The following is a 26,188-nucleotide window of genomic DNA, read 5'->3' as shown; positions in this document are numbered from 1 at the left end:
GCTTTTCCTCCTGGCTCTCAGAAGTTTCCTCAGATTTTTCTTAATGATTTCCCTTGTCCACCCTGGTGGACTCAAATTGGATCCAAAGTTTGAGGACATTCTCTTAGTGCTGCTTGAGCTGAAATTGTGATTCCAGCCCCCACATCCATGGTGTGCACTGAGGATAAGCTCTGCACAATGAGGGGCATTGCAGCAGCACCTGGGGGCTCCCAGTGCCCCAAGGAGTGAAATCTGGGAGTGAAACATGGATGTGCATGGCTTGAGTGGCTGCTCAGGGTCTGACTGCTCCGGAGAGGAAAGAAAATCCTGCCAAGAGATTGCTTGTTGTTCTCAAGGGGATCAAATTAAAAAATGTGGTTAAATTGTGTTTGAAGACACCCCAGTGTGCCCCTGCTCCCTGCAAGGGCCTGCCAGGGCTGTGATCCTCAGTGAAGGAATAACTCTGCCTCTGACAGCTGCCAAAGCACAGCTGAGGTGCTGCATTAAGGAAGCTGCCTTCCTGAACACAGAATTAACACATTCCTCTGGGAATGCATCTTAGGCAGGTTATGGATTTTTTGTTGCTGTTGTTTTGGAAGATGAACATTACCAGATGTATTTTTAGAAGTGGCCTAAAAAAAAAAAAAAAAATCAGTTCCATTTTTCTTATTAACAATCCTCGTGGTGAGGCAGCACATGCAGCAGGTCCTGCTGAGATGACTGACTCCACTGAGTCTGGGCTGGAACATCTCCCAGGGAGCTCCTTGGGAGCCCTAAAGCAGAGATGAGGCTGCACTCAAACACTGGGGAAAGAGAGAGGCAGAGCACGTACTGCACACTGAATGTTTGTGTGAGGATTTGCCTGAGAGGAGCTGGAGAAGGGATCTGAGAGCCAGGAGAGCTGTGGCAGGAGAGCCCAGGCAGTGAGCAGTGCTGGCAGCTCAGCCCAGCCTCTCCTGCAGCCCAGGGAAGGGACAGGGCTCAGACACCAGTGAGTGGCACTTGGACCCATCTTCTGAGGGGTTTTCCTCAGTGTTTCCAGGAGCAGGAACCTGAGGCATCCCAGTGGGAGCATCCCAGCTCTGCAGAGCTGATCCTGAGCCCCCAGGCTCTCTGGGGAGAAGGGCTGAGGAGAGGATGCTGCAGAGGCAGGTCCTGTGTCAGAGCTGCCTGTGTCACTGCAGGAAACACAGGCTGGGCGCTCAGCAGAGGGTCTGGAAGAGCTGCTGGGGAGGGAGAGCTCTGCTCCTGAGCAGGGTGCCAGCTCTGCAGGGATTTGGTGCCAGTTGCCTTCAGTTTGCTCTTGGAAGATTTTCAGTGCTGGTTGCCTGGGGGAGGCTGCAGCACGCTCTGGTGTCAGCTCTGAAATCCAAAATTCTTCACCTCAATTTCAGTGCTCCATCAGTGGGCCCTGTGAATGCTCCAGGGCTGGATTGGCCCTGCCCAGTGCTTATCTGGGGCTTGTGCAAAGGCACCAGAGCCTCCTGTTCCTGGGATGTTCATGTCCTGGGATATTCATGTCCTGGGATATTCATGTCCTGGGGTGTTCATATCCTGGGGTATTCATATCCTGGGGTGTTCATATCCTGGGATATTCATGTCCTGGGGTGTTCATATCCTGGGATATTCATGTCCTGGGATGTTCATATCCTGGGGTGTTCATATCCTGGGATATTCATGTCCTGGGATATTCATATCCTGGGGTGTTCATATCCTGGGATGTTCATATCCTGGGGTGTTCATGTCCTGGGGGCATTCATATCCTGGGATATTCATGTCCTGGGGTGTTCATATCCTGGGGTGTTCATGTCCTGGGATGTTCATATCCTGGGATATTCATGTCCTGGGGTGTTCATGTCCTGGGATATTCATGTCCTGGGGTGTTCATGTCCTGGGGTATTCACCTCCTGGCACTGCAGCTAAAAGGGAATTTCAGCTGTACAAGGAGATTAGTGCTAAGAGGATATGTAGGCTGCTGCCATGGAAGGATCTCACCATCCCCTGAGGACTTTTGACATAAAGCCCACTAAAAAAAATCTCTATATGAGAAGAAAACAGTCTGAGTGCCTCGTGCCTGGGTGGCAAATGCCAAACCCCCCTGGTCTCTGGAGCTGAGCTCTTCCTGTGCTGCCCTGGATGAATTCCTTTCTTTGTTTTTCTTTCCCTGCTGGGGGCTCCAGGCTGGAGGTGCTGCTCCTGGGAGGTGGTGCCAGTCCATCCTGGTGCTGAGGAATGGTCTGGAACCCTGAGCACCCCTGGGTTTCCAATGGACTGGTTTGGTGCAGAGCCCCAGCAGGGCTGGGTGTCCCTGCTTGGTGACCCTGCAGTGTCACAGCAGAGCTGGGGGGGCTGGGGGATCTGGGCTGGGGGATTTGGGGCTGGGGGATCTGGGCTGGGGGATCTGGGCTGGGGTATCTGGGGTTGGGGATCTGGGGGATTTGGGGCTGGGGACCTGGGGGATCTGGGCTGGGGGATCTGGGGCTGGGGGATTTGGGGCTGGGGGATCTGAGCTGGGGGATCTGGGGCTGGGGGATTTGGGGCTGGGAATCTGGGGGATTTGGGGCTGGGGCATTTGGGGCTGGGGGATTTGGGGGATTTCAGCTGGGGGATTTGGGGCTGGGGAATTTGGGGGATTTGGGGCTGGGGGATCTGGGCTGGGGGATCTGGGGGGTCTGGGCTGGGGGATTTGGGGCTGGGGGATCTGGGCTGGGGGATCTGGGGCTGGGGGATGTGGGCTGGGGGATCTGGGCTGGGGGATCTGGGTCTGGGGGATTTGGGGGATCTGAGCTGGGGGATTTGGGGTTGGGGATCTGGGGGATCTGGGGCTGGGGGATGTGGGCTGGGGGATCTGGGGCTGGGGGATTTGGGGGATTTGGGCTGGGAGATCTGGGCTGGGGGATCTGGGCTGGGGAATCTGGGGGATCTGGGCTGGGGGATTTGGGCTGGGGGATCTGGGCTGGCAGGGAATTGCAGGGATTCAGCTGGAGCTGCAGCCCTGGCCATCGCTGCTCCTTGCCAAGGTGTCAAAGCAGAACTCGGACCTGGCCAGGGGAGCAGTCTGACGCTAATTTCACTGACAAATATGCACAGTATGGAGATAATGTTTTGGTGCCTGTTACAGCAGCCACACACGCCGTGCTCCTTTATGTTTTCACAGCTTAAAAAATTTGGCTGTCTAGACTCGCTGTCATTCACATTTTGTACTCTTCAGAAGGGTTTGTTGCTCTGCCATAAAATGAAAAGACACAAAATCCTTCCTCGTGGAGTTAAACTGGTCCTGTGCACCTGCAGGGAAGAGCGCTCTGCAGTTCTGTAATTAATTAGTGCCTCTGCCTGGGGAGGGAGAGCCCTGTTGGGTCTTGGTTCTGGCCCAAATCCTCCTGAGATTCTGGGATTTAGAGCTCCAAGCCCACCAGGAAGGAAGTTACAGCCAGAAAACCTTGTGAAAACCTGTTGTAGGAGCTCCTATAGATCTAAATTTAGTTATTAATGGATCAAAAAAAAAAAAATCCTCCTGAACTTGTTAGAAATGTTTTGTTTTCCTTCTTGTATCTACAGTAGCTTTGTAGCTAAAATGATCCTTTTCCCACTTCTTTTTGGGCAAGTGCCAGAAAATGAACCCATTCAGCCAAGTATTTCCCTCAGCCTGGTGCATTTTGGACTTAGGCACTGGTGTGTCAGCTGCTCTTCCCTGAGTGGTCTTGGCAGGGAGTTTCTGTTGACAAGAGAAGTGAGGAGATTCTTGGGATGACAGGCTGGAAGATCAAGTGCAGACTGAGCGATCCTGCTAAGCTCTCCTGGCACTTTCAAAGATCAGAAACCAGAAGTTTAAAAGGAAATTTTAAATTGGTGCATGTTTCAGCTTTCCCAGGGGCTGGGAGGGCTCTCAGCTGGGATTTACAGAAAATGGGGGCTGGAAAATCCCTCCAGCTCCCTCAGCTACTCCTCAGAGGATTTGCTCTGCAGACCTTCCCAGCTCTGGGGTTCCTCAAATCAGGGATGTGTCCAGGACAGGGAGGTTGGGGTGGATCCCAGGTCAGTTCTGGGTGCTCTGGGCTCAGCCATTCTCCATCTCTGTGCTCCCCACGAGCACGAGGGGCTGATTCACTTGCAATGAAATCCATGAGACGTGCTAAGACCTGCTCTGGTGTTGGTCAGGCTTAATGCAATAACCTCTCCTGGTGTCTGCTGCTTCTGCTCAGCAATCTGAGCACTTAAAAACTTTCCTGAGCAGCCAGAGCCCCCGGAGGCCTTTACAGACAGCCCCGAGCAGGCTGCAGCAGGAGCTGGGAATGTCCTGGGTCCTGTTGGAGCTGACCAGCAGGGCACATCTGTGGATGACACAATCTCTCCAAACTCTGCTGCTCCTGGCCCCTGGAACTTGCTATCATAGATAAGGTGTCCTGGACACCAAGGCTGAGCCAAATTCCTTAAGAATTTGGTCACTCTGCTAACACCTGGGAAGATAATTGGTTAGAAATTAGGATGTTTAATTGGTCAGTTCCTGTTCTTTGTGTAAACTTCTATTGGTTGTAGTTGGATCCTCCGTGAACCTGTAAATACAGGTGTCTGCCCTTTGTTCTGAGAGAATCCGTGTTTGACTCCCTTGGCATGGAATGAACTCGTGTGGAAATCATCAGGCGTGGCCTCCGGTCTTTCTGGGCTGATGAAATGTTGGTTTTCTGAGAGTTAGCTGCCTGTTAGCACTCCCTGGTCCTGGCAAACCCATCAGGGACCGAAAAAGAAAACCCACACCCATCGGAGTGCTGGAGCAGTGAGTGAGGCAGTGGGGCTGTGCAGGGATCAGAGCAGATCCTGCCCAAGGAGAGCTCCTGGGAGAGCTGGGATCCAGCTGTGCTCACAGCTGGGCTGGGCAGGGCAGGCACTCACCGTGAGCTCCAGCCCAAGGAGAGCTGGGATCCAGCTGTGCTCACAGCTGGGCAGGCAGGGCAGGGCAGGCACTCACCGTGAGCTCCAGCCCAAGGAGAGCTGGGATCCAGCTGTGCTCACAGCTGGCTGGGCAGGCAGGGCAGGCACTCACCGTGAGCTCCAGCCCAAGGAGAGCTGGGATCCAGCTGTGCTCACAGCTGGCTGGGCAGGCAGGGCAGGCACTCACCGTGAGCTCCAGCCCAAGGAGAGCTGGGATCCAGCTGTGCTCACAGCTGGGCAGGCAGGGCAGGCACTCACCGTGAGCTCCAGCCCAAGGAGAGCTGGGATCCAGCTGTGCTCACAGCTGGGCAGGGCAGGGCAGGCACTCACCGTGAGCTCCAGCGCCTCGTTGAGCAGCCCGTTGCGTTTGCTGTGCAGGTACGCGTTGGAGCTGCCGGTCTTGGCCACGCGGATCCGCGCCAGGCGCGCCTTCTGTGGGACAGGGACAGAGCGGGTGAGAGGGGGTAAATAGTGGGGTGGGGGGTAAATAATGGGGTGGGGGATAAATAACGGGGTGGGGGATAAATAGTGGGGTTAGGGATAAATAATGGGGTGGGGGATCAATAATGGGGTGAGGGATCAATAATGGGGTGGGGGGAATAAAATAATGGGGTGGGGGATAAATAATGGGGTGAGGGGAATAAAATAATGGAGTGGGGGATAAATAATGGGGTGAGGGGAATAAAATAATGGAGTGGGGGATAAATAACGGGATGGGGGATAAATAACGGGATGGGGGATAAATAGTGGGGTGAGATAAATAACTGGGTGGGGATAAATAACGGGGTGGGGGAATAAAATAATGGGTGAGGGATGGGGGATAAATAATGGGGTGAGGGATGTGGGATAAATAATGGGGTGAGGGATGGGGACACAAACTGTGGGGTTAGGGCTGGGAAACACGGGGTGCTGCCAGCCCCTTTGTGTCCCCAGAGCTCCCTTGGGGTGAGATGCAGAGCACTGGAGCCTGTGCTGTCCTGTCCTGTCTGTCCTGCCCTGCCCTGCTCGGGGGCTGTGGGAGCTGTTCAGGGCTCAGGTGTCCTGAGGTGCCTCCTTTTGTCACCTGCAAACCCCTCCTGGAGTCCCAGCTCTGTCCTGGCCCCGCCTGGCCCTGCTCACACCCAGACCTGTGTCCCTGCAGTGCCACAGCTCCTTCAGCAGCTGGGAAAATCTCTGCCCAAACCCACACATCTCCAGGGGGACGAGTGAGGTGATGAGAGGCTGTCCAGAATAATCCAGCAAGAAAAACTAAGACCCTACCTCTTCTTTTTTGATTATTTTTGATAATTCCTGTAGCATTTTGGTTTTCTTTTCAATTGCTGCCTGCTTCTCTGTCGAGTGATTTGCCTTTTTTCTTTTCTACTGTTAATTTATGACTCAAACACCATTAAAAGTAAATACATGAAATAGCTGCAGCTATTAAAAAATAATTACATTGTGCTGTAGTTTAAAATGCTGCATAATCCCTTAAATAACATGGAGCTCGTGATTTTCCCTTCTAATTAGAGGTGCTAACGGGGAAAAGCTGCAGGAGGAGAAAGGCAGGAGGCAAAAATCTGCAGTGGGTCCAGGGAGTGGAGCCATTGCAGCAGCTCCACTCTGGCCTCAGTGCTGGAAATATTTGAATTATTTGTTTGACCTCAAGGCCTTGTGCTCAGGCAGACAATTTCCCAGGCAAGGACATGCACAGGGGGAAGTTTGCAGCTTTAATTGGGTGGCACAGACTATGGGCACTCTGGAAAATAGGTTTTCTTTTGGCGCCCCAAAATGGGGCCATCTGAAATTGGCTTTATTTCCCAGACCTCACCTAGATTCCCTTGTCCCATTTTAATGCTGAGCCTCCTGCTCAGGGTGAGTGAGATCTCTGGGCTGGGCTGGAACAGGGCTGAGAGCACCAGGAAGGGAAATTGGATTTTCACTTCTCCAGACTCTCCAAACTGGTACTCCAAGCCTTGGGAAGGACTGGAACAAACCCCTGGGCTGCTGCTGTGGGATGGGAGCCGTGGGGCTGGGCAATATTTCATTTTCCAGGTACATGGCATTGTCCCTCCGTTCCTGATAATCACATTTCCAGTAAACTGTTTATTCTAAATGCCATCATTTGTGTGCCTGCTCCTCATGGTGATGTCTCTCCTCTGAGCAGGAGAGGATTTGGGGTGCAGGGCTGGTTGTTCCAGGGCTGTTCTGATTCCCTTTTCCCTGTGCCTGATAAAACATCAGCTCCTTTGCCAGAGCCCAGCTCACCTCACCTGCAGCAGCAAAGGCTCCTCCTCATCCTCAGTGAATTGTCACAGTGGATTCAGTCTCAGGCTGTTGTAATGAACATTATTCCTTTGCTCCAGGCTAGCAGGATCAAATATTAATAGCTGTACTCCATGTGGAGTGGAGATGGTTCTGAGCTCTGCTCCCTTCTCCTTTTGAAACAGGGCCACTTGCTATCTAAATAATTAAGCCCCACAGCTTTTGTAGTTTGGAGCAGACGTTGTTATTTTAAAAAGTGTCAGTGGGGCAGGACAGAAGCGAATCCTGCTCTGCTCACACAAAGGATGGGCTGGGATTGTCCCAGCTCCAGCTCCCCTTCGTGATTCAATTTGGGAGATATCTTGATTAACTCAGCCAGAGAAGTTAATTAAAATTGGTGCCTAAAATTGGTTTGGCCCTCCAGACAGTTTCCTCCATTGGACTAGAAACTAAAAAACACCTCGGGTTTTTCAGGGAATGTTTTTCTGGGATGTTTTTCTGGGAATGTTTTTCTGTGTGCACATGGGAATTCTTTGGGACGTGTCTCTGCCAGGGGCCACAAGCTCTGCCTGGGGTTTGGGTGCCTGTCCTGTGTCTCTCTGGGCTCTGGCACTTTGCTCAAGCCTGACAGTGAAGAAGGGTTTCAGATTTTCCAAATTCTGCCAGTTTTTACCAAACTGGGCAGGTTTTTGTGCTCCCTGTCCTGCCGAGCTCAGCACTCCTGCTCTGGGCACAGATGATGGGCAGGGGCAGCCTGAGCTGCTGCTGCTGAAAATGGAATTTTGGGGGGGATGGTTGTGTTGTGCATCTTCTCCCCCAGATGTGACAGACTAAAGGTCACCAGGGCTGGGTCTGAGATCACTGCTACTGAAATAACCCCTGCACAGGAGCTAAAAAGGGAAAAGCAAACGGCACACTGTGTCTGCATGGAGATGGGGAGAGGAGTTGCTAGGAAACCACAGGATCTCAAAATGCATATGACCTAATCTGGAAGATAATTTATATGATGAAAATAATAATACTAATGACAGCCACTTACAGGTTGGAATGATTAATTTGGTTCTCTTGGAGCCCACGTGCTCCTCAGGGCAGGATGGAAGGCAGGGCTCAGGAACTTGTGGGGTTTGCTGGTTTTTGAGGAGCTGGAGGCTCAGGACAGGCAGTGAGGAGCTGCCAGGACCTGCCCAGGTGGGGAGGGAGCAGAGTCCTGGGAGCCTGCCCTTCCCAAAGGGGCTGGCAGGGGACAGGGAAGAGCCTGAGCTCATCTTGCTGCTTTTTGGAGCAGTGCAGGGAGCAGGAGCTGCTGGCTGGGGGAAATGCTTAGCAGATGGCGGGCTCAGGAAACAGCTAATTATTATTTATTAATGATTTTCATCCAGTTCTTATGGAGATAACGCTCACTCTTGATTTATGTGGCATGAAAAACTATTAAGCTACAAGCCAAGACACAGTTCCACGTTTGCCAGGCAGCTCCAGCTCTGCAGATGTTCTGTTCTGGGCACCTGCACATCAGGAGCTCTCTGCAGCCCCTCTGAGCACTGGAAATGTTTGGGAATTTTCACCTTGGGGAGCTTGGAGAGCAATCCCAGGTCACAGATCTACCTGTGCTGATCCTGCCCCGTGCCCAGGTGGGTCTGGGGCTGTTCCAAACCCTGCTCACCTGAGGGGTCCCTCTGAGCTGTTCCAAACCCTGCACACCTGAGGGTCCCTCTGAGCTGTTCCAAACCCTGCTCACCTGAGGGTCCCTCTGAGCTGTCCCCTGGAGCTGTTCCAAACCCTGCACACCTGAGGGGTCCCTCTGAGCTGTCCCCTGGAGCTGTTCCAAACCCTGCTCACCTGAGGGTCCCTCTGAGCTGTCCCCTGGGTCTGTTCCAAACCCTGCTCACCTGAGGGGTCCCTCTGAGCTGTTCCAAACCCTGCTCACCTGAGGGGTCCCTCTGAGCTGTTCCAAACCCTGCTCACCTGAGGGGTCCCTCTGAGCTGTCCCCTCCTGGGGTCACTGTCCCCTCCCCTCATGTCAGACCTGCTCTGTCCATCCCCAGCTCCCTTTCTGCCAAATCCACACCATGAGGGCTCCTTGTGCAGCCACACAAGGTGATTAACTGTGTTTTACATGCCAATTCCTCAATAATTAATATTATATTAACAATTATCTTACAAACAATATAATATATTATATTACTGGGAGCACCACTGGGTGTCTGAGGCTGGAGCTGCTCCCCAAAGCCACCAGTGGAGTGGTTGGGTCTGGTTTTTATTCTCAGGTGCAATATCACAGGCATCCAGCAAGTGCTTGATTTTCTTGCTTTTGTCTGCATGTGCTGCTTGTTTGGGGTTGGGAATTTGAATTCTAGGTGGAAAGAATGTGGCTGATCTGGAAGATGGGAAAGGTGACGAGCAGATTGTAGAGTTAAACAGAGCCCAGCACTGCTGCAGGATCTAAGAGAACTTTTTCTGCTCCTTTAACCTCCTTTTTTTTTTTCCTTTCCCTAGGAAACAAAGTGTGCACATTTGGATTTTGCTTCCTTTCAAACCTTTCCATTGAATGGCTTTTCAGCCAAGTTCAAATATTCTGTCACTTCTGCTTTGGGGGAGATGTTACAGAGCTGCATATGGAAATGAGGTGTAGAACTCATTATATTCCTATATAATTTGATAGAAGCACTTACAGTCAGACCTTGATCTTATTTTGGGCCTCTTCATTACTTTGCAGAGATGAAAGATTCCCCTCTCCTCCTCCGTGCCTCTCCTTTAATGCCACCTTACCCTTGGCACCATTAAAGCAACAGAACATCATTTCCAATGAACTTTATCGTTTCATCTTCCCCAGCTCTGAGGAACATCATGTCCAGCTATTTATAGAACAATGCACAGAACGTGGAGTTAATGGATCTGGGCCCCACCAGCCCCTGATATCCTGGCTGATTGAACGGGCAGCTTGCAAAGGGTCACAATATGCAAAACTGGCAGCATGGGCCTGCTGCAAACTTCTTTTTGTGCATTCTCATCCTGAGCTTAACAAGCTCTGCCTCGGATTTAGGGAAGCTCTTAGTGAAGCAGGACATTTGTTTCAGAAATTCTTTCTCCTGTTTAGAAAATTCCTCCTGGTTTCCAGCCTGAGTGTTGTCTGAGCATTTTCCCACCCAGCAGGGGTTACAGGCAGACCTGATCTGGGGAAGGACTGGCTTTATGGACACTCAATTGAATTATGTTTTATGATTCTGTTTTATGCAGTTGCAGCAACTTTGCTGAATCTCAAAGCTTCCCCTCTGCTGAAGTTCCCACTCCCAGCCCAGCTGAGTGACAAAACCACCTCTCCTCCTTTGTCTCTCCCTTCTTGAAATAAGAACAAAAGAAATTCCCACATGCACTTTTTTTAGAGTATGAATGCTGCAACAGATTTGTAGAGCTTGGGTCAGAATTGCTCCAAGGATGTCGTTAAGGAGGTGCCCAACTGTAGTGGGAACAATCTGGAATAACTGGAATTGTTATGGGGTGTAAATCGGGGTGTCAGAACTTGTCTAGAAACTTATTAATTAAAAAAAATCTCAAGAAAAGGCTCTGCTGTTTCCTGCATCATTGCCAGAGGTGCCCAAGCTCAGCTCGGGGCTGCACTGGTGTGATGAGCCCGAGATTGATCTGTGTGCCTGCTCTTATCTGTGTTCCAGAGCTCCCTTTAGAGCGCCTTTCACACAGCTCCCGCCCCTAATTAACGGCCATAAAGCATCGGGGGCCGGAGGAATTAGCGGGATCTGAGGTGGTGTCACTGCCCAGCCCCTGCCCTGATGGATGGGCACCAATGAAGGTGTGGAGCTGCAGGGAGGGGACGCTCAGCAGGGTCACCTGTGGGACAGGTCCCAGCTCCAGCCCCTTCTCCAGGGCTGAGTTCTCAGCCCTGACTGAGGAGAAGGTTCCTGGATGTCCCCAGAGCTGCCCAGAGCTCCTCCCAGCCCAGCAGAGCTGGGGCAGGGCTGGAACTGCCCCTGCTTCTCCTGCCTGTCTGCTGGCAAATCTGCACTGGGGGAAAAAATGGAAAAATCCATCCCAAATCCTCCCCTGGTGCTGCGTGAGTGCAGACTCCCTCCCAGCTGTGCTGCAGAACGGAAACATCTGGCCAGGGCTGCCCCAAACCTGGGATGGCTCCTGGGGCTCCTGCACGGTCCAGGCTCTGCTCTGGCTCTGACTGAGCTGCTGTGGAGCTGAAAACAAACGTGGAGCAGCTCCTGGTGTGTGGGGAAGGGATTCCAGCTGGGCACTGGGCCACTGCTGACAGCAGGATTGGATTTTTGGATGTATGGGCTTGCCTTGGAGGCTGAGCCCATAAACTGGAGCTCACTGATTTCAGCCCCTCCTTTCAGAGGAGACAGCTCCTTGTCTTATACCATTTGGGGCTCAGGGAGTTTGGAATAGCTGAACTGATGGAAAATGTTATTTTGCTTTCCTCGATGATATGAAAGAAAAGAGGCAGGATTCCTGGTTGGCTTATTTGTTTGGTTTTTTTCCCTGAACTCTATTAAGGGATGTGACAAACAGAGAAAGAGGTACCTAGCCCAGCAAAAATGAAATATCTGTTAAAAAAATAATAAAAAAGCTTTTTTTTCCCCTGTCAAAGACTGTTAAATATCAACAACAACACAAACATATTCCACACAGATTCATCCTGGTTGAGAAAAAAAACATGTTCTTGAAATGTCAGCCAGCTCCAGTTTTACCCTCATTGTTTCTCTCTCCCCTAAGTGCCCAGCCCATCCCCTGCTGGCACTGACTCCTGTTCTGTCACTGAGCTCTCCTCACACAGCTCCAGTCACTCTGGCCCTTCTTTTCCACGCTGAATTCAGTAACCCACCTCCAAAATCCCGGGTGTCAGCATTTCCAGGCTGCCTCCCCTGCCCTGCAGCAGCCAGTGCTGCCTCTTGGCAGCTCTGTGTGCCCTGCTCCTGCTGGGGACAGGGGTGACACAGAGCTGAGCCCTCCCCAGCCCCACTGCCCTGTTCTGCATCCTCCAGGAACAGCCCCACATTCGTGTCCCTGCTCTTCCCTCCTCCTGCCTGGACCCCTCTGAAGCATCTCCATAGTTACCTGCTGCTCAGCTGCCTGTGCCACTGCTCCCAGATGGAATCAGCTCCCTCCATCCCTGCTCCCTCCATCCCTGCTCCGAGATGGATTCAGCTCCCTCCACCCCTGCTCCTTCCATCCCTGCTCCGAGATGGAATCAGCTCCCTCCATCCCTGCTCCTTCCATCCCTGCTCCGAGATGGAATCAGCTCCCTCCATCCCTGCTCCCTCCATCCCTGCTCCCTCCATCCCTGCTCCCTCCATCCCTGCTCCCTGCCCTGCATCCATCCCTGCTCCCTGCCCAATCCCTCCATCCCTGCTCCCTCCATCCCTGCTGCTGCAATTCTGACATTGATTCATTCACCCCAATGTGTCCATCCCTGCTCATCCACCATCCCTGCTCCCTCTATTCCTGCTCCCTCTATTCCTGCTCCCTCCATCCCTGCTCCCTCCATCCCTGCTCCCTCCATCCCTGCTCCCTCCATCCCTGCTCCCTCCATCCCTGCTGCTGCAATTTTGACATTGATTCATTCACCCCAATGTGTCCATCCTTGCCCAGCCTCCATCCCTGCTCATCCACCATCCCTGCCCTCCATCCCTGTTCCCTCCATCCCTGCCCTCCCTGCTCCCTGCCCAATCCCTCCATCCCTGCTCCCTGCTCATCCTCCATCCCTGCCCAGCCTCTATTCCTGCTCCCTCCATCCCTGCTCCCTCCATCCCTGCTCCCTCCACCCCTGCTCCCTCCATCCCTGCTCATCCACCATCCCTGCTGCCCCTGCAGTTCTGACATTGATGCTTTCATTCACCCCAATGTGTGCATCCCTGCTCCCTCCATCCCTCCATCCCTGCCCAGCCTCCTGCTGCCCCTGCAGTTCTGACACTGACACTTTCATTCACCCCACCGTGTCCTCCCTCCTCGCCATTCACCCGCTCTGCTCTCACAGCCTGGGATCGTTTCCAGCCCAGTGTTAGATTTTATGTGGGAGCAGCTCTCCGAAACGGTTCTGTCCTGGGCAGTCCTTGCTGAATCTGTGTGTGCCTGTCTCCCGAAGCCTGCAGGATGGAACGAGTCTGCCTCGAGGCTTTTGCAGTACATTGCCTGTTCTCAGGGAGCCAAAGGGCACCAGATAATAAATGAAATGAATTGAACACCCTGAGAGGCTGTAGTCGTCAAAAGCACATTTACTGCAGCTTGGAGCCGAGCCCTGTGATTACCCAGGGTTTGTGTTCGTTGGCAGCCCCGGTGCAGCCCGTGTGAAATGCAGCACTGAGCCACGCCAATCCCCCTGGGATTAGCAGCTCCCCAGCATCCCTGCTCATTTAGCAAAGCTGGCTATTACACGACAAATGCACTTCAAGCAGGGCTGGGTTTTCGCTTTTTTCACAGCATCTGGACCCCTTCTCCAGCCCCAAACAATGACCTGCTCCCCTCTAATCCCAAACTATGATCTGCTCCTTCTCCAGCCCCAAACAATGACCTGGTGTCCCTGTCCAGCCCCAAACAATGACCTGGTGTCCTTCTCCACCCCCAAACACTGACCTGCTCTCCTTCCCCAGCCCCAAACAACCACCTACTCTTTCTCCAGCCCCAAACAATGACCTGATGTCCCTGTCCAGCCCCAAACAATGACCTGCTCCCCTTCTCCAGCCCCAAACAATGACCTGCTCCCCTTCTCCAGCCCCAAACAATGACCTGGTGTCCCTGTCCAGCCCCAAACAATGACCTGCTCCCCTTCTCCAGCCCCAAACAATGACCTGCTCCTTCCCCAGCCCCAAACAATCACCTGGTGTCCCTGTCCAGCCCCAAATAATGACCTGGTGTTGTTGTCCAGCCCCAAACAATGACCTGCTCCCATCTCCAGCCCCAAACAATGACCTGATCCCCTCTAACCCCAAATAATGACCTGGTGTCCCTGTCCAACCCCAAACAATGACCTGCCCTTCTCCAGCCCCAAACAATGACCTGCTCTCCTTCTCCAGCCCCAAACCATGACCTGCTCCCCTTCTCCAGCCCCAAACAATGACCTGGTGTTCTTCTCCAGCCCCAAACAATGGCCTGCTCCCCTCTAACCCCAAACAATGACCTGCTCCCCTTCCCCACCCCCAAACAATGGCCTGCTCCCCTCCACCCCCAAACCATGACCTGACCCCACACCTGCTCTCCCTCTCTAGCCCTCCCTGCTCTCCCTCCCCTGCTGCCCGAGCAGCCTCTCCGGACTGGCAGCGCTGTCTCTGCCTCTCCTTGCCGGGGTGCACAAGTGGGAGCTGCTGTTCCCCCCAGCACAGCTCCTGTTTCCCTCTCCCTGCTGCAAACCGAGCACAGCCGAGGGGCTCCTCCGGCATCATCTGAATTACAAAGTCCTCCTATTGTCAAGCCTTTTAAGTGTCACATTCTCTTTTAAATCCCAGGCTGTGACATTCGCTGAAGAACAGCAGCGTTTCAAAGTCAGGAAGGTCTATTCTTAGCGCATCAGTCAAAAAAGGGAAAAAGAAAAAAGTCGTTGGGGAAGGGAAAAAACACAACAATTTCACCAAAACGAACCTTGTCACAAGTGATCAATTCATCTTCCCTTCACGCTGACCTGCTCTTGCTGCGTGCCAGAGGACAGAATTTGATGCCACAGCACAGTGAATTAAGATTTGCCAGATCTCCTTGTAATTAATTGTCTCACAGCACAGGTTTGGCAAAGAATAATTTATCTTTAACGCGATTAGATCACTGCTAGTTGGGTTTTGTGTTTGGTGGGGGGTTTTTTTCTTTTTAAGGAACATTTCTGCTCAGTTAGTTGAAGAATAGATGATATGAGTAACAACCACCTCCTGGTATTTTATCCACGTTGCTGAAATCCCTCTTCCTGCTAGACCAGAGCCCCTCAAGAGCTGAGAGGCAAAGTTAGGACTGAGCTCAGCAAGGCTGGGGGACCCTGGGCTGGGCTGGGCTCTCCTGGTGCAGCCCCTCAGAACCCCAGGGCTGGGGGGTCCCGCTGCTCTCCCACCCCCTCCACCCTGGGAGTGCCAATCCAGCCAGGCTGCTGCTCCTGCAGAGCTGCTTTTGTTGTTTGTCACTGGAAAATCTCACTCTGAGTTCATACAAAATAAATTAATAAGGTCTGTAGCCTCATCTTGAGATCTACCTGTGCACCACCAAAGTTATGATTCTCCAACTAAACAGAGCTTTCAAAGCTTTTATCCTCACACTGCCCAAGAACTGCTCTTCCATTAAAGAGAACAATAATTCACTGAGTGCTAAGGGAAGACATGGTGTGGATTCAGAACTGTCTCCTAAATTCTGTTCTGAGGAGCTTCTGGTGGCTTCTTCATACTCAAGGACTGAGGGAGCAAAGAGATTTTCCCAACCTTCCTGAAAAAGCCTTGCAAATTGTAACTTTAATGAGATGGGGGCAGAGTTTGAACTGTGTGTGGAGATGGGATTCAGTCAGTGTGGGATGATGCTGGGACAGTGTGGTACCCAGGCAGATCCTGAAAGTCCCTCTGTACATCCTGACCATCTCCACAGGGACTGGCATTCCTGTGCTTCCCTCTCCTTCCTGCTTTTTAGTATTCATGCAGTGCTGATCATGTGAAAATTACTCACACTCATGACTTGAGAAAAGTTTCTTAACTGAGAAATTCCACCAATATCAAGGGAATTAGAAATTCAAATGGGGGAAATTATACAGTGTGTGTGTCAATACAGCCACCCTTTATAAAAGCTGCAATCAATCACGTTGGCATCAAAGGTGGTGGAATTGTCACCAAGTGGATCACAGGCCAGAGAAGGAAAGGAAAAGCTGGATCAGAGGGAGAAACCTGGGTTTGCTGCCTGGAGAGAGGGGCTGCCCTGTCCAGAACAGAGCTGCAGCCAGTTCTGGGGCCTCTCTGACTGTGACCCAGGGCTCTTATATTGTTATTATAATTGTTATTATCGTTGTTATTATCATTGTTATTATCATTGTTATTATTGTTGTTATTATCATTGTTATTATCATTGTTATTATTATTGTTATTATCATTGTTATTATCGTTGTTATTATGGGCCAAGGGTTGCCTGGCCCAGTGCTGTGCCTGGGCTGTGCAGCAGCTTCTGCCTCTGTTTTATTCAGCAGAACAAACTCCTTCTCTCAAAGCCCTCAGTTCTTGAAATGGGCTCTTGGACACTGTCCCCACAAACCCTCCCTGAGCATCCCTGCCCTCCCCATGCCTTGACACCTCCCCTGTCCCTGTCCCAGGTGAAATCCCAGCTCCTCTGCAGCCTGCCTTGGACAGCTCACCCTGCAGGGGCTGAAGTCACTGGATGGATGCTCTGATCCCTCTGGATCCCTCTGTCAGCAGAGCAGAGCATGAACAGACAAATCCACTCCTCTCCTGCCCAGCACCTCCCTGCCCTGCTGTGCCAAACCTCAGCCAGACTCTGTAAAACCCAGCAGTGGCTGCTGAGCTGATTCCTGCTCCCTTCTCCCTCCCTGCCACTCCCCTTTGGTGTCTGGGCTGCCAAATGCTGTGGTTTTGTAGGTCTTGTGTCTGAGCTCTCTGCTGTCAGCTCCCTGAGATGCAAGAAGCAGGCACGGCCCAGATGCTTGCCTGGAGCAGAAATAACACTTCTTTCTACTCCTGTTCTCCATCAGGTCCCCTGAGTCGTGAATTTCTGGCAGACAGCGTTCCACAGGGAGAACAAGAACCTCAGGCCTTTGGTTTGCAGTTGTTGTAAAACCCTGATTCTGGCTGTGGTGTAATTTAACAGATTGAAACAGAGCTGCAGTAAATCTGTTATACTCTCTTAGTGGCTCAGTGAGCTTCCACTGGCAAAAACTGCTCAGAATTTGGAATATTCAGTAATCCCTTCACATTTCCAGGGATTTTGTGTGTCCCAGTGTTGCTGGGAGGGGTCTGTGTGCTGCTAAGGACGAACAGCTCCGGGGTGATGGAAGGCTCTGTGCACACAGCCATACATTAGATTCAGACAAGTGTGGAGGAAAGGTGAATAATCACAGCCCTGCTGCTCCTGGTGTAAAATACAGCAGCACAGAGTGTGCAGGAGTGAGGTCAGTGTGTGTTTGATGGAGCACACTTTGCTTCCAAGGTGGGATGTAGAAATTGCTCTGCTCGGGCTTTGGGTCAGCCAGTGCTGAAATTCTGTGGGATCATATGAGTTTATTTTCCTTGTGCTAGAAATGTGTTAGGTAAGTTATTATCTGGGTGTAATTTCATGACATACAAAGGGAAAATTTTGTCCAGGAATCCATCCAGTCTCTGTGAGGTTTCCACATTAGCCTGGTGTGAAATGTGGCTCAGTGCTGGATGCCACTGGAGCACTAAAACACCTGGGGGGGTTCTGCAGATGAAATTTTACAACAATGGTTTTTACAGACCACAAGTCCTGGAGAACAGCCAGGCAGGAATTCCTGTGCCATGCTTTGTTCTATTTTGGGGTGTGTGTTTTATTGTGGGGGGTGGCAGTTCTGGGGCAGGGTGTGAGTTTGGGCACCTCCTCTGAGCTCTTTGTGCTTTTCTGGTGCTGTGGGGGCTCTGCCCACCCTGTGTCCCTTTCCTTGGGGACATTGGCAGGTTTGGGTGTGGGAGCTGTGTGGGGATGGTTTTGAGGGGATTCTGTGAGTGTGCCTGCACAGGGTGAGGGTGGCAGTGCCCAGTGTCCCCATGGGCCAGCAGGGACAGCAGGGACAGCAGGACAGGGGGACAGCAGGGACAGAAGGACAGGGGGACAGAAGGACAACAGGGACAGAAGGACTGCAGGACAGGGGGACAGCAGGGACAGAAGGACAGGGGGACAGCAGGACAGCAGGGACAGAAGGACAGCAGGACAGCAGGGACAGAAGGACAGCAGGACAGCAGGACAGCAGGACAGAAGGACAGCAGGACAGCAGGGACAGCAGGAACAGCAGGAACAGCAGGAACAGAAGGACAGCAGGGACAGAAGGACAGCAGGGACAGAAGGACGGCAGGACAGCAGGGACAGAAGGAACAGCAGGGACAGGGGGACAGCAGGGACAGAAGGACAGTAGGACAGAAGGACAGCAGGACAGCAGGACAGGGGGACAGCAGGGACAGCAGGGACAGGGGGACAGCAGGGACAGAAGGACTGCAGGGAGAGAAGGACAGGGGAACAGCAGGACAGCAGGGACAGAAGGACAGCAGGACAGCAGGACAGCAGGGACAGCAGGGACAGCAGGGACAGAAGGACAGCAGGGACAGGGGGACAGCAGGGACAGAAGGACAGCAGGGACAGCAGGACAGCAGGACAGAAGGACAGCAGGACAGCAGGACAGCAGGGACAGCAGGGACAGCAGGGACAGCAGGGACAGCAGGACAGCAGGACAGGGGGACAGCAAGGACAGGGGGACAGCAAGGACAGCAGGATAGCAGGATAGCAGGACAGGGGGACAGCAGGACAGCAGGACAGCAGGACAGGGGGACAGCAAGGACAGCAGGACAGCAGGACAGGGTCCCACCTTCTGAGCACGGCGCTTGTCGGCGCGCTGGTTCTGGTGGTAGATGCGGCTGAAGTTGGAGACGATGACGGGCACGGGCAGCGCGATCACCAGCACCCCGCTCAGCGAGCAGATGGAGCCAAAGATCTTCCCTGCGATGGTCTTGGGCACCATGTCCCCGTACCTGCAGCACAAACACACACAGGGCCCTCCTTCAGACACAGCCTGCCAGGGCCTGGGCACTGACAGGGGACAGCTCGTGGGGACACCCGGGGCACGGCCACCGTGAGCTGGGCATGGCCACCATTGGTTGGGCACGGCCACTGTGGGCTGGGCATGGCCACCATGGGCTGGGCATGGCCACCCTGCCCTGGGCACGGCCACCACGGGTTGGACATGGCCACACCAGGCTGGGCACGGCCACCACGGGCTGGACACGGCCACCATGGGCTGGGCACGGCCACCATGGACTGGGCATGGCCACCATGGACTGGGCACGGCCACCACGGGTTGGACATGGCCACACCAGGCTGGGCACGGCCACCACGGGCTGGGCATGGCCACCACGGGCTGGGCACGGCCACCATGGACTGGGCATGGCCACCATGGACTGGGCATGGCCACCACAGGCTGGACACGGCCACCATGGGCTGGGCACGGCCACCATGGGCTGGGCTGGGCACCATGGGCTGGGCACGGCCACTGTGGGCTGGGCACGGCCACCATGGGCTGGGCACGGCCACCCTGCCCTGGACACGGCCACTGCGGGCTGGGCACGGCCACCACGGGCTGGGCACGGCCACCATGGGCTGGGCACGGCCACCATGGGCTGGGCACGGCCATCCTGCCCTGGGCATGGCCACTGTGAGCTGAGTATGGCCACCATGGGCTGGGCATGGCCACACCAGGCTGGACACGGCCACCATGGGATGGGCTGGGCTGAGCTGAACTGAGCTGAGCTGGGCTGAGCAGGAGCTCTCTGCTGAGCCGAGCTGAGCTGGGCTGAGCTGAGCTGAGCTGAGCCGAGCCAAGCCTAGCAGGAGCTGTGAGCTGCTCCAGGCCCTGCTGGAGTTTAAATCCCCACCTCACTCTCAGCTGGAGTTTAAATCCCCACCTCACCCCTCAGCTGGAGTTTAAATCCCCACCTCACTCTCAGCTGGAGTTTAAATCCCCACCTCACTCCCCAGATCTCCACGCAGCCGAGCTCCAGCAGCTCTGAGCTCTGCCCTGCTGGGGTTCATGGATTTTCATTCCCTTCCATCCAGGTGCAAATGAGGACTGATTTACACTTCCATTCCAATCCCCAGCAGTTGCCCTGCCATCTGCACAGTCAGAAATTTGGGGGTTGTTCAAAGTGTGCATTCAGTGAAAGGTGAATTCTCAGGGATACGAGACCAGCTGAAAAATATTCACACAGAGCTCGGCATTGGGTTTGCCCAACAATCTCCTGCTGTAATTTGTGCTGCATAAAGAGCTGTGGAGCGAGTGCAGAGGAGATGCTCTGAGGGCTGGAGCCCCTCTGCTCAGGAGAGAATCTGAAAACTGAAAATTTAAATCTAGAGAAGCCCCTGATTGCTACCAGATGGTGTTAGGGATTTCTGTGGTTATCTCTGAGCTGTTGTGGTGCTTGGTGCAGCAAATGTTGAAAAGGGAAATGATTTATTACAATTGAAGTTTTGTTTTTACGTTTGATGTCAGTCTATGACCAACAAAGAGCCTTGAGGGGAATAGAGTTGAGCTAAGAATAATTGACATCCAAGAGGAAAAACAAACATTTCAGAACACTTTTTTAACAGTTGAATTTCCTGTGCCCATGCAAGAACTTGTTGGTATCAGGGGCTGAACAAGAGCAGGACTCTTGCTTGTGAAATCTTCAGGCCATCAGCCAAGGTTTATTTATGCCAGGCAGAATCCTGCCCTCACCTGCATCCAAAGCCCTCAAATACCTCAAATCAATAGATTGCTCTTCATGTCTATTAACTTCTTAGCTGCTGCTTTATGCAAAGATCATCTCAAAGCTCTTGCTAAGTGACAAGTTCTTCTACCTCATTTAACACTGGTCTAAAAAAATCTCACTTTTCTCCTGCTGGCCCTTAACACAATAAGGCTGAAAATTAATCATATGCCTCAAACATGATCTCAGTGACCTGGAGCATGGAGAAAAAGCCCTTCTGTGCATTTGCAGAGAGTGTAATAATAAGTGTCTGGCTCCCAGTCTGTCTCAGGGAGTTTTGTTCTTACACACAGCCCGAGAGTTACCTCATTACTCGGGACTTGAGAGAGCTGCTCCCAAACACCAGCAAAGATCAAAGCCTTGGAGCAGGAAGGGCACATGGAGAAGTTCACTTGCAGAACTTGTGAGAGCTGAGCAGTGGCTGCAGCCCGGGGACAGGAGCTGGCACTGGTGACACTGGTGACACTGGTGACACTGGCTCAGTGCTGGTGACACTGGTGACACTGGTGACACTGGCTCAATGCTGGTGACACTGGCCCAGTGCTGGTGACACTGGTGACACTGGTGGCACTGGTGACACTGGCTCAGTGCTGGTGGCACTGGTGGCACTGGTGGCACTGGTGACACTGGTGACACTGGTGACACTGGCTCAGTGCTGGTGACACTGGTGACACTGGCTCAGTGCTGGTGGCACTGGTGACACTGGTGACACTGGTGACACTGGTGGCACTGGCTCAGTGCTGGTGACACTGGTGACACTGGTGGCACTGGCTCAATGCTGGTGACACTGGTGACACTGGTGACACTGGCTCAGTGCCTGGTGACACTGCAGGATCCCTGAGCACCCCTGCACTCCTCCCTCTGGGATCTGCTGCCTTGGACATTGGCCCTTGGGAGCATCCCTGGCTCCCTGGGCTGCCTTGGCTGGAAGTGTCAGCCCTGAGCTCGGGGAGATCTCAGCTTTGTTTGTCACAGCAAACCCAGCTGGGCTCCACGTCCCTCCCTTGGACTCTGGGCTGGGGGTGAGCTCTGCAGCTGGGATTGTTCTGCAGCTGGGGTGTCACTGCCATCCCCAGCTGGGATTGTTCTGCTGCTGCACTGCCATCCCCAGCTGGGATTGTTCTGCTGCTCCACTGCCATCCCCAGCTGGGATTGTTCTGCTGCTCCTGCACTGCCATCCCCAGCTGGGATTGTTCTGCTGCTGCACTGCCATCCCCAGCTGGGATTGTTCTGCTGCTGGGATGTCACTGCCATCCCCAGCTGGGATTGTTCTGCTGCTGGGATGTCACTGCCATCCCCAGCTGGGATTGTTCTGCTGCTGGGATGTCACTGCCATCCCCAGCTGGGATTGTTCTGCTGCTCCACTGCCATCCCCAGCTGGAATTGTTCTGCAGCTGGGATGTCACTGCCATCCCCAGCTGGGATTGTTCTGCCCCTCCACTGCCATCCCCAGCTGGGATTGTTCTGTCCCTCCACTGCCATCCCCAGCTGGGATTGTTCTGCTCCTGGACTGCCATCCCCAGCTGGGATTGTTCTGCTCCTGCACTGCCATCCCCAGCTGGGATTGTTCTGCTTCTCCTGCACTGCCATCCCCAGCTGGGATTGTTCTGCCCCTCACTGCCATCCCCAGCTGGGATTGTTCTGCAGCTGGGATGTCACTGCCATCCCCAGCTGGGATTGTTCTGCCCCTCACTGCCATCCCCAGCTGGGATTGTTCTGCAGCTGGGATGTCACTGCCATCCCCAGCTGGGATTGTTCTGCTGCTGCACTGCCATCCCCAGCTGGGATTGTTCTGCTGCTGGGGTGTCACTGCCATCCCCAGCTGGGATTGTTCTGCTGCTCCTGCACTGCCATCCCCAGCTGGGATTGTTCTGCTGCTCCACTGCCAGCCCCAGCTCCTGCAATATTCATTGCTGGAGAGAACTATTTCTGTGCTGATGCTACCACAAGGCACTAATGGCCCTGTGGCGTATTTCTATCAGGTACAGTGCCAAATAAACTCGGCTATTGGATCTCAGTTAGCGCTAATTAGGCACTGCCAGCCCAAAACTTCTTTTCCCCAGACTGGAATGGGAGAACTCAGCTTTCCCATTAATTTGTTCAGTAAAAGGCAACTTGTCATCTAAAAAACTTCTACAGAAAGTGCATTTTAAGCAATTCATCAATAATCTCATTAGAGCAGCGAGAAGATAGAGGGGTTGGGTAATGATTAACACGCAGAGGGTCTAGGGGGTGTTTGAACTGTGAGTTCCATAGGATTTATTGTGACCTCCAGCAAATCATTGCAACTTTCTGTCCCTCAGCTCCCCAACTCCAGCTTCAGCTAAATCCCCAAACAGGCAAACCAGGGGGAAAATAATCAGAAAATGACATTTAAGTGGCCGCTCTTTAGACTGGAAAACGCTGCATGCAGAACTTCAACTTTTTTATTTTTTATTTCTTGTGTGACTTCTGTGCTCTTTGTCTGGAAAAGGGGCCGTGTGTCACTCACCCCAATTAACAGCTATTAATGTTGACAGCATAATGTGCTGCTGCTGCTCTCCGTGCCAGAGCAGCTCACACAGAGCTCCTGGTTTTACCACAGAGGTGTCGGCCCTGCTCGGGTCCCCAGCTGGAGACAGCAATAAATAAGGTGCCAGGAGCTCATCAAATGGCTCCTCTAAAAATAGCCCTGGCAGCGTCTCGGTGGTGTCTGCACGTCCCCAGCGCTGGGGCTGCAAGCAGGCACTGCAGGGAATGCACGGCAGGGACACGGGGCAGTGACAGCTCGGTGCTGGCCCTGGAGCAGCTCTGCAGAGGATGCTCCTGCCCTGCAGGGATTGTCCTGCCAGCCGGGCTCCCTGCATGGGCACAGCGCTGAGAGGGGCGGCTGGGCAAACCCCAGCACGGGCTCTGGGTGCTGGGAGTGCTGGGAGCACTGGGCAGGGATGGGGCTCTGAGTGCTGGGAGCACTGGGAACACTGGGAGCACTGGGAGCACTGGGCAGGGAGGGGCTCTGAGTGCTGGGAGCACTGGGAGCACTGGGCAGGGATGGAGCTCTGAGTGCTGGGAGCACTGGGAGCACTGGGAGCACTGGGAGCACTGGGCAGGGAGGGGCTCTGAGGGGTCCTGGGGGTCTCTGGTGTCTCTGATGTGTCCCTGGTGCCCCTGTGTCCCTGTGTCCCTGATGCTCCTGTGTCCCTGTGCCCCTGGTGTGTCCCTGTCTGTCCCTGCTGTCCCTGGTGTGTCCCTGTGTCCCTGTCTGTCCCTGGTGCCCCTGGTGTGTCCCTGTGTCCCTATCTGTCCTTGTGTCCCTGTGTCCTTGTGCCCCTGGTGTGTCCCCTGGTGTCCCTGTGTCCCTGGTGACCCTGTGTCCTTGTGTCCCTGTCTGTCCCTGTGTCCCTGTCTGTCCCTGTGTCCCTGTCTGTCCCTGTCTGTCCCTGGTGCCCCTGGTGTGTCCCTGTGTACCTGTCTGTCCTTGTGTCCCTGTGTCCTTGTGCCCCTGTTGTGTCTCTGCTGTCCCTGTCTGTCCCTGTCTGTCCCTGTCTGTCCCAGTGTCCCTCTGTCTCAGTGTCCCTCTGTCCCTGCTGTCCCTCTGTCCCTGTCTGTCCCTGTGTCCCTGTCTGTCCCTCTGTCCCTGTGTCCCTCTGTCCCTGCTGTCCCTGTGTCCCTGTCTGTCCCTGGTGCCCCTGGTGTGTCCCTGTGTCCCTGTCTGTCCTTGTGTCCCTGTGTCCCTTTGCCCCTGGTGACCCTGTGTCCCTGTGTCCCTGTCTGTCCCTCTGTCCCTGCTGTCCCTCTGTCCCTGCGGAGGTGCGAACACAAACCTGTGGCCCGGTTGTGTTTTTACAGCTCTTTTACAGCATTACCAGCTCTTCGGGAGCTGCTTTATCTCTCCAACCTTTTGCCCCTCGCAGGAGAGGCAGAAGAAGATTTTGCTGCAGCCGCTTTTAGGACAATGGGGACAGAATAATATCATTATGTACTGCACAATAGAGCGCGATTTGGAAAGGCTTTAGCACGAAAGAGCTGGAATAAAGCATGGAATTAGCATGTGGCTTGCCAGGTGCCAGAAATCCCTTTTATACTCCAAGCAATTCACTCGGCAAGGCTGTGATGGGCACGAAGTGGCTAAAACTCAGCTGGGAGGTTCAGTGGCATCGCCAGACTGTGAATGATGCTGGGAATCATCATTGTGCCACTTCCAATGTCCCAGCTCCGCTCATCCCTCCCCAGTTCTGCACTTGTGGAAGAGCAGGGAATTCACAGGGGCTGGGGGTCCTGGATTTGGGGTTGGGGTTTAATTCAGCATTCCCCACCCACCCTGGAACAGCCCCCAGAGCTCAGCTGAGCTGCTGAAAAAAGCTATTTATTCACCTTCAGAAAGCCATTTATTCACCTTCAAACAGCCATTTATTCACCTTCAAACAGCCATTTATTCACCTTCAAACAGCCATCTATTCCTGCCTGCAGGAGCAGGGACATTCCCAGGCCCTGTCCCTGACCTGGGGGTCCCAGGGGTGCCCAGCTGTGCTCCAGGCACTCCCAGCCTGGTTTGGTTTGGGGCTCGGGTGCCTCCTGCTCGGAGCCACGATGGTTTGCAGAAGAGAATGTGCAAACAGGCTGTCAAACGCCAGCCCTGAGCAGTAAATCAGCCGTGGCCGGGGAGTACAGAGCCTATTTCATGCTAGGATTCTTTTACATTAAATATACTTATTTTCTGCCTTGTTTGGAGCTGGGCAGCTCCCCAGCTGGGTATTCAACTGCGAGATCTGGCATGGTTTCACACTACTGTTTTCTTTTTTCTGGCATAATTCATTTGCTAATGTTTTCATGGATGCTCTAGAAATTCTCCTGCAATTCCATCCTCAGCCAAGCTGTGAGGATGAGGGCTGGAGATGCTATCAGCTCCAGCAGCAGCTTATCTCCAGCACTTGGATTCACTTTGATTTTTACTAAAGCCGTGGTCAGCAGCTGCTTAGTAGGGATTTTCCAGGTACAGTTGCCTTTTTGATATTGTTCTGGTTTATAAATTTATATTTCTCACTGAGTTTCGTGTGATAGAAGGACAGAGATGATTCAAAATTGTCCTCTGAGAAGTGAGAATGAGGAAGAGAGGAAGGTTGTTCCTGCTGGATCTCCCAGGGCAGCCTGAACCAAATTCACTGAACCCAAATCAAGGATCAGCTGCAGGCTGCTCGTCCCTCCAGCTCCACAGAAAACGTGACCTGAGAGCAACTGGTGGCAGGAATATTCCTGACAACAACAGCAGGCCCTGCCCAGGGAAACAGGAGTGTTTGTGTGGCCTCAGGAATAAACTAAATGGGTTATTTAATATGCAAAGGGTGGAGAATACTCAATATATTCACACACTGGTTCCATTTATTCCTCCTGGCTTGGATCAGCTTCTCAGCCTGTAGGCAGCTAAAACAGATGGTCTGAATTTGGGTAACATTCAGACCTTGAGTTGAAGCTAAAAATGGAATTTCATTGGCAAGGAAAGTAGGTCAGGAAGCTAAAGCCCCTAGTCCTAAAATGATGAAAGGCTTCTAATCAAGAGTTCCCTGTTACCATTCATTAGAGGGAGCAGGGGAAGGAATGTCATCAGA

The 26,188-nt window shown here is 53.2% G+C and overlaps 1 protein-coding gene across 4 annotated transcripts in view; it reads right to left on the bottom strand.

The window, feature by feature from the left end:
* Positions 1-26,188, bottom strand: part of KCND3 (potassium voltage-gated channel subfamily D member 3) — a 109,362-nt gene that overhangs the window by 7,194 nt on the left and 75,980 nt on the right. For all 4 annotated transcript variants that reach the window (XM_033080077.1, XM_033080082.1, XM_033080081.1 and 1 more), the window contains exons 3-4: positions 18,671-18,833; positions 5,239-5,340 (exon numbers count right to left, since the gene is read on the bottom strand). In XM_033080077.1, coding sequence (XP_032935968.1) covers positions 5,239-5,340; positions 18,671-18,833 — 265 coding nt within the window. The remainder of the gene's footprint in view (positions 1-5,238; positions 5,341-18,670; positions 18,834-26,188) is intronic.

The sequence above is a fragment of the Catharus ustulatus genome, chromosome 25 (assembly GCF_009819885.2).
Source record: "Catharus ustulatus isolate bCatUst1 chromosome 25, bCatUst1.pri.v2, whole genome shotgun sequence".
Lineage (NCBI taxonomy): Eukaryota > Metazoa > Chordata > Aves > Passeriformes > Turdidae > Catharus > Catharus ustulatus.
Note: the sequence above shows the minus strand (reverse complement) of the source record. Positions and strands in the feature narration are given on the sequence as shown.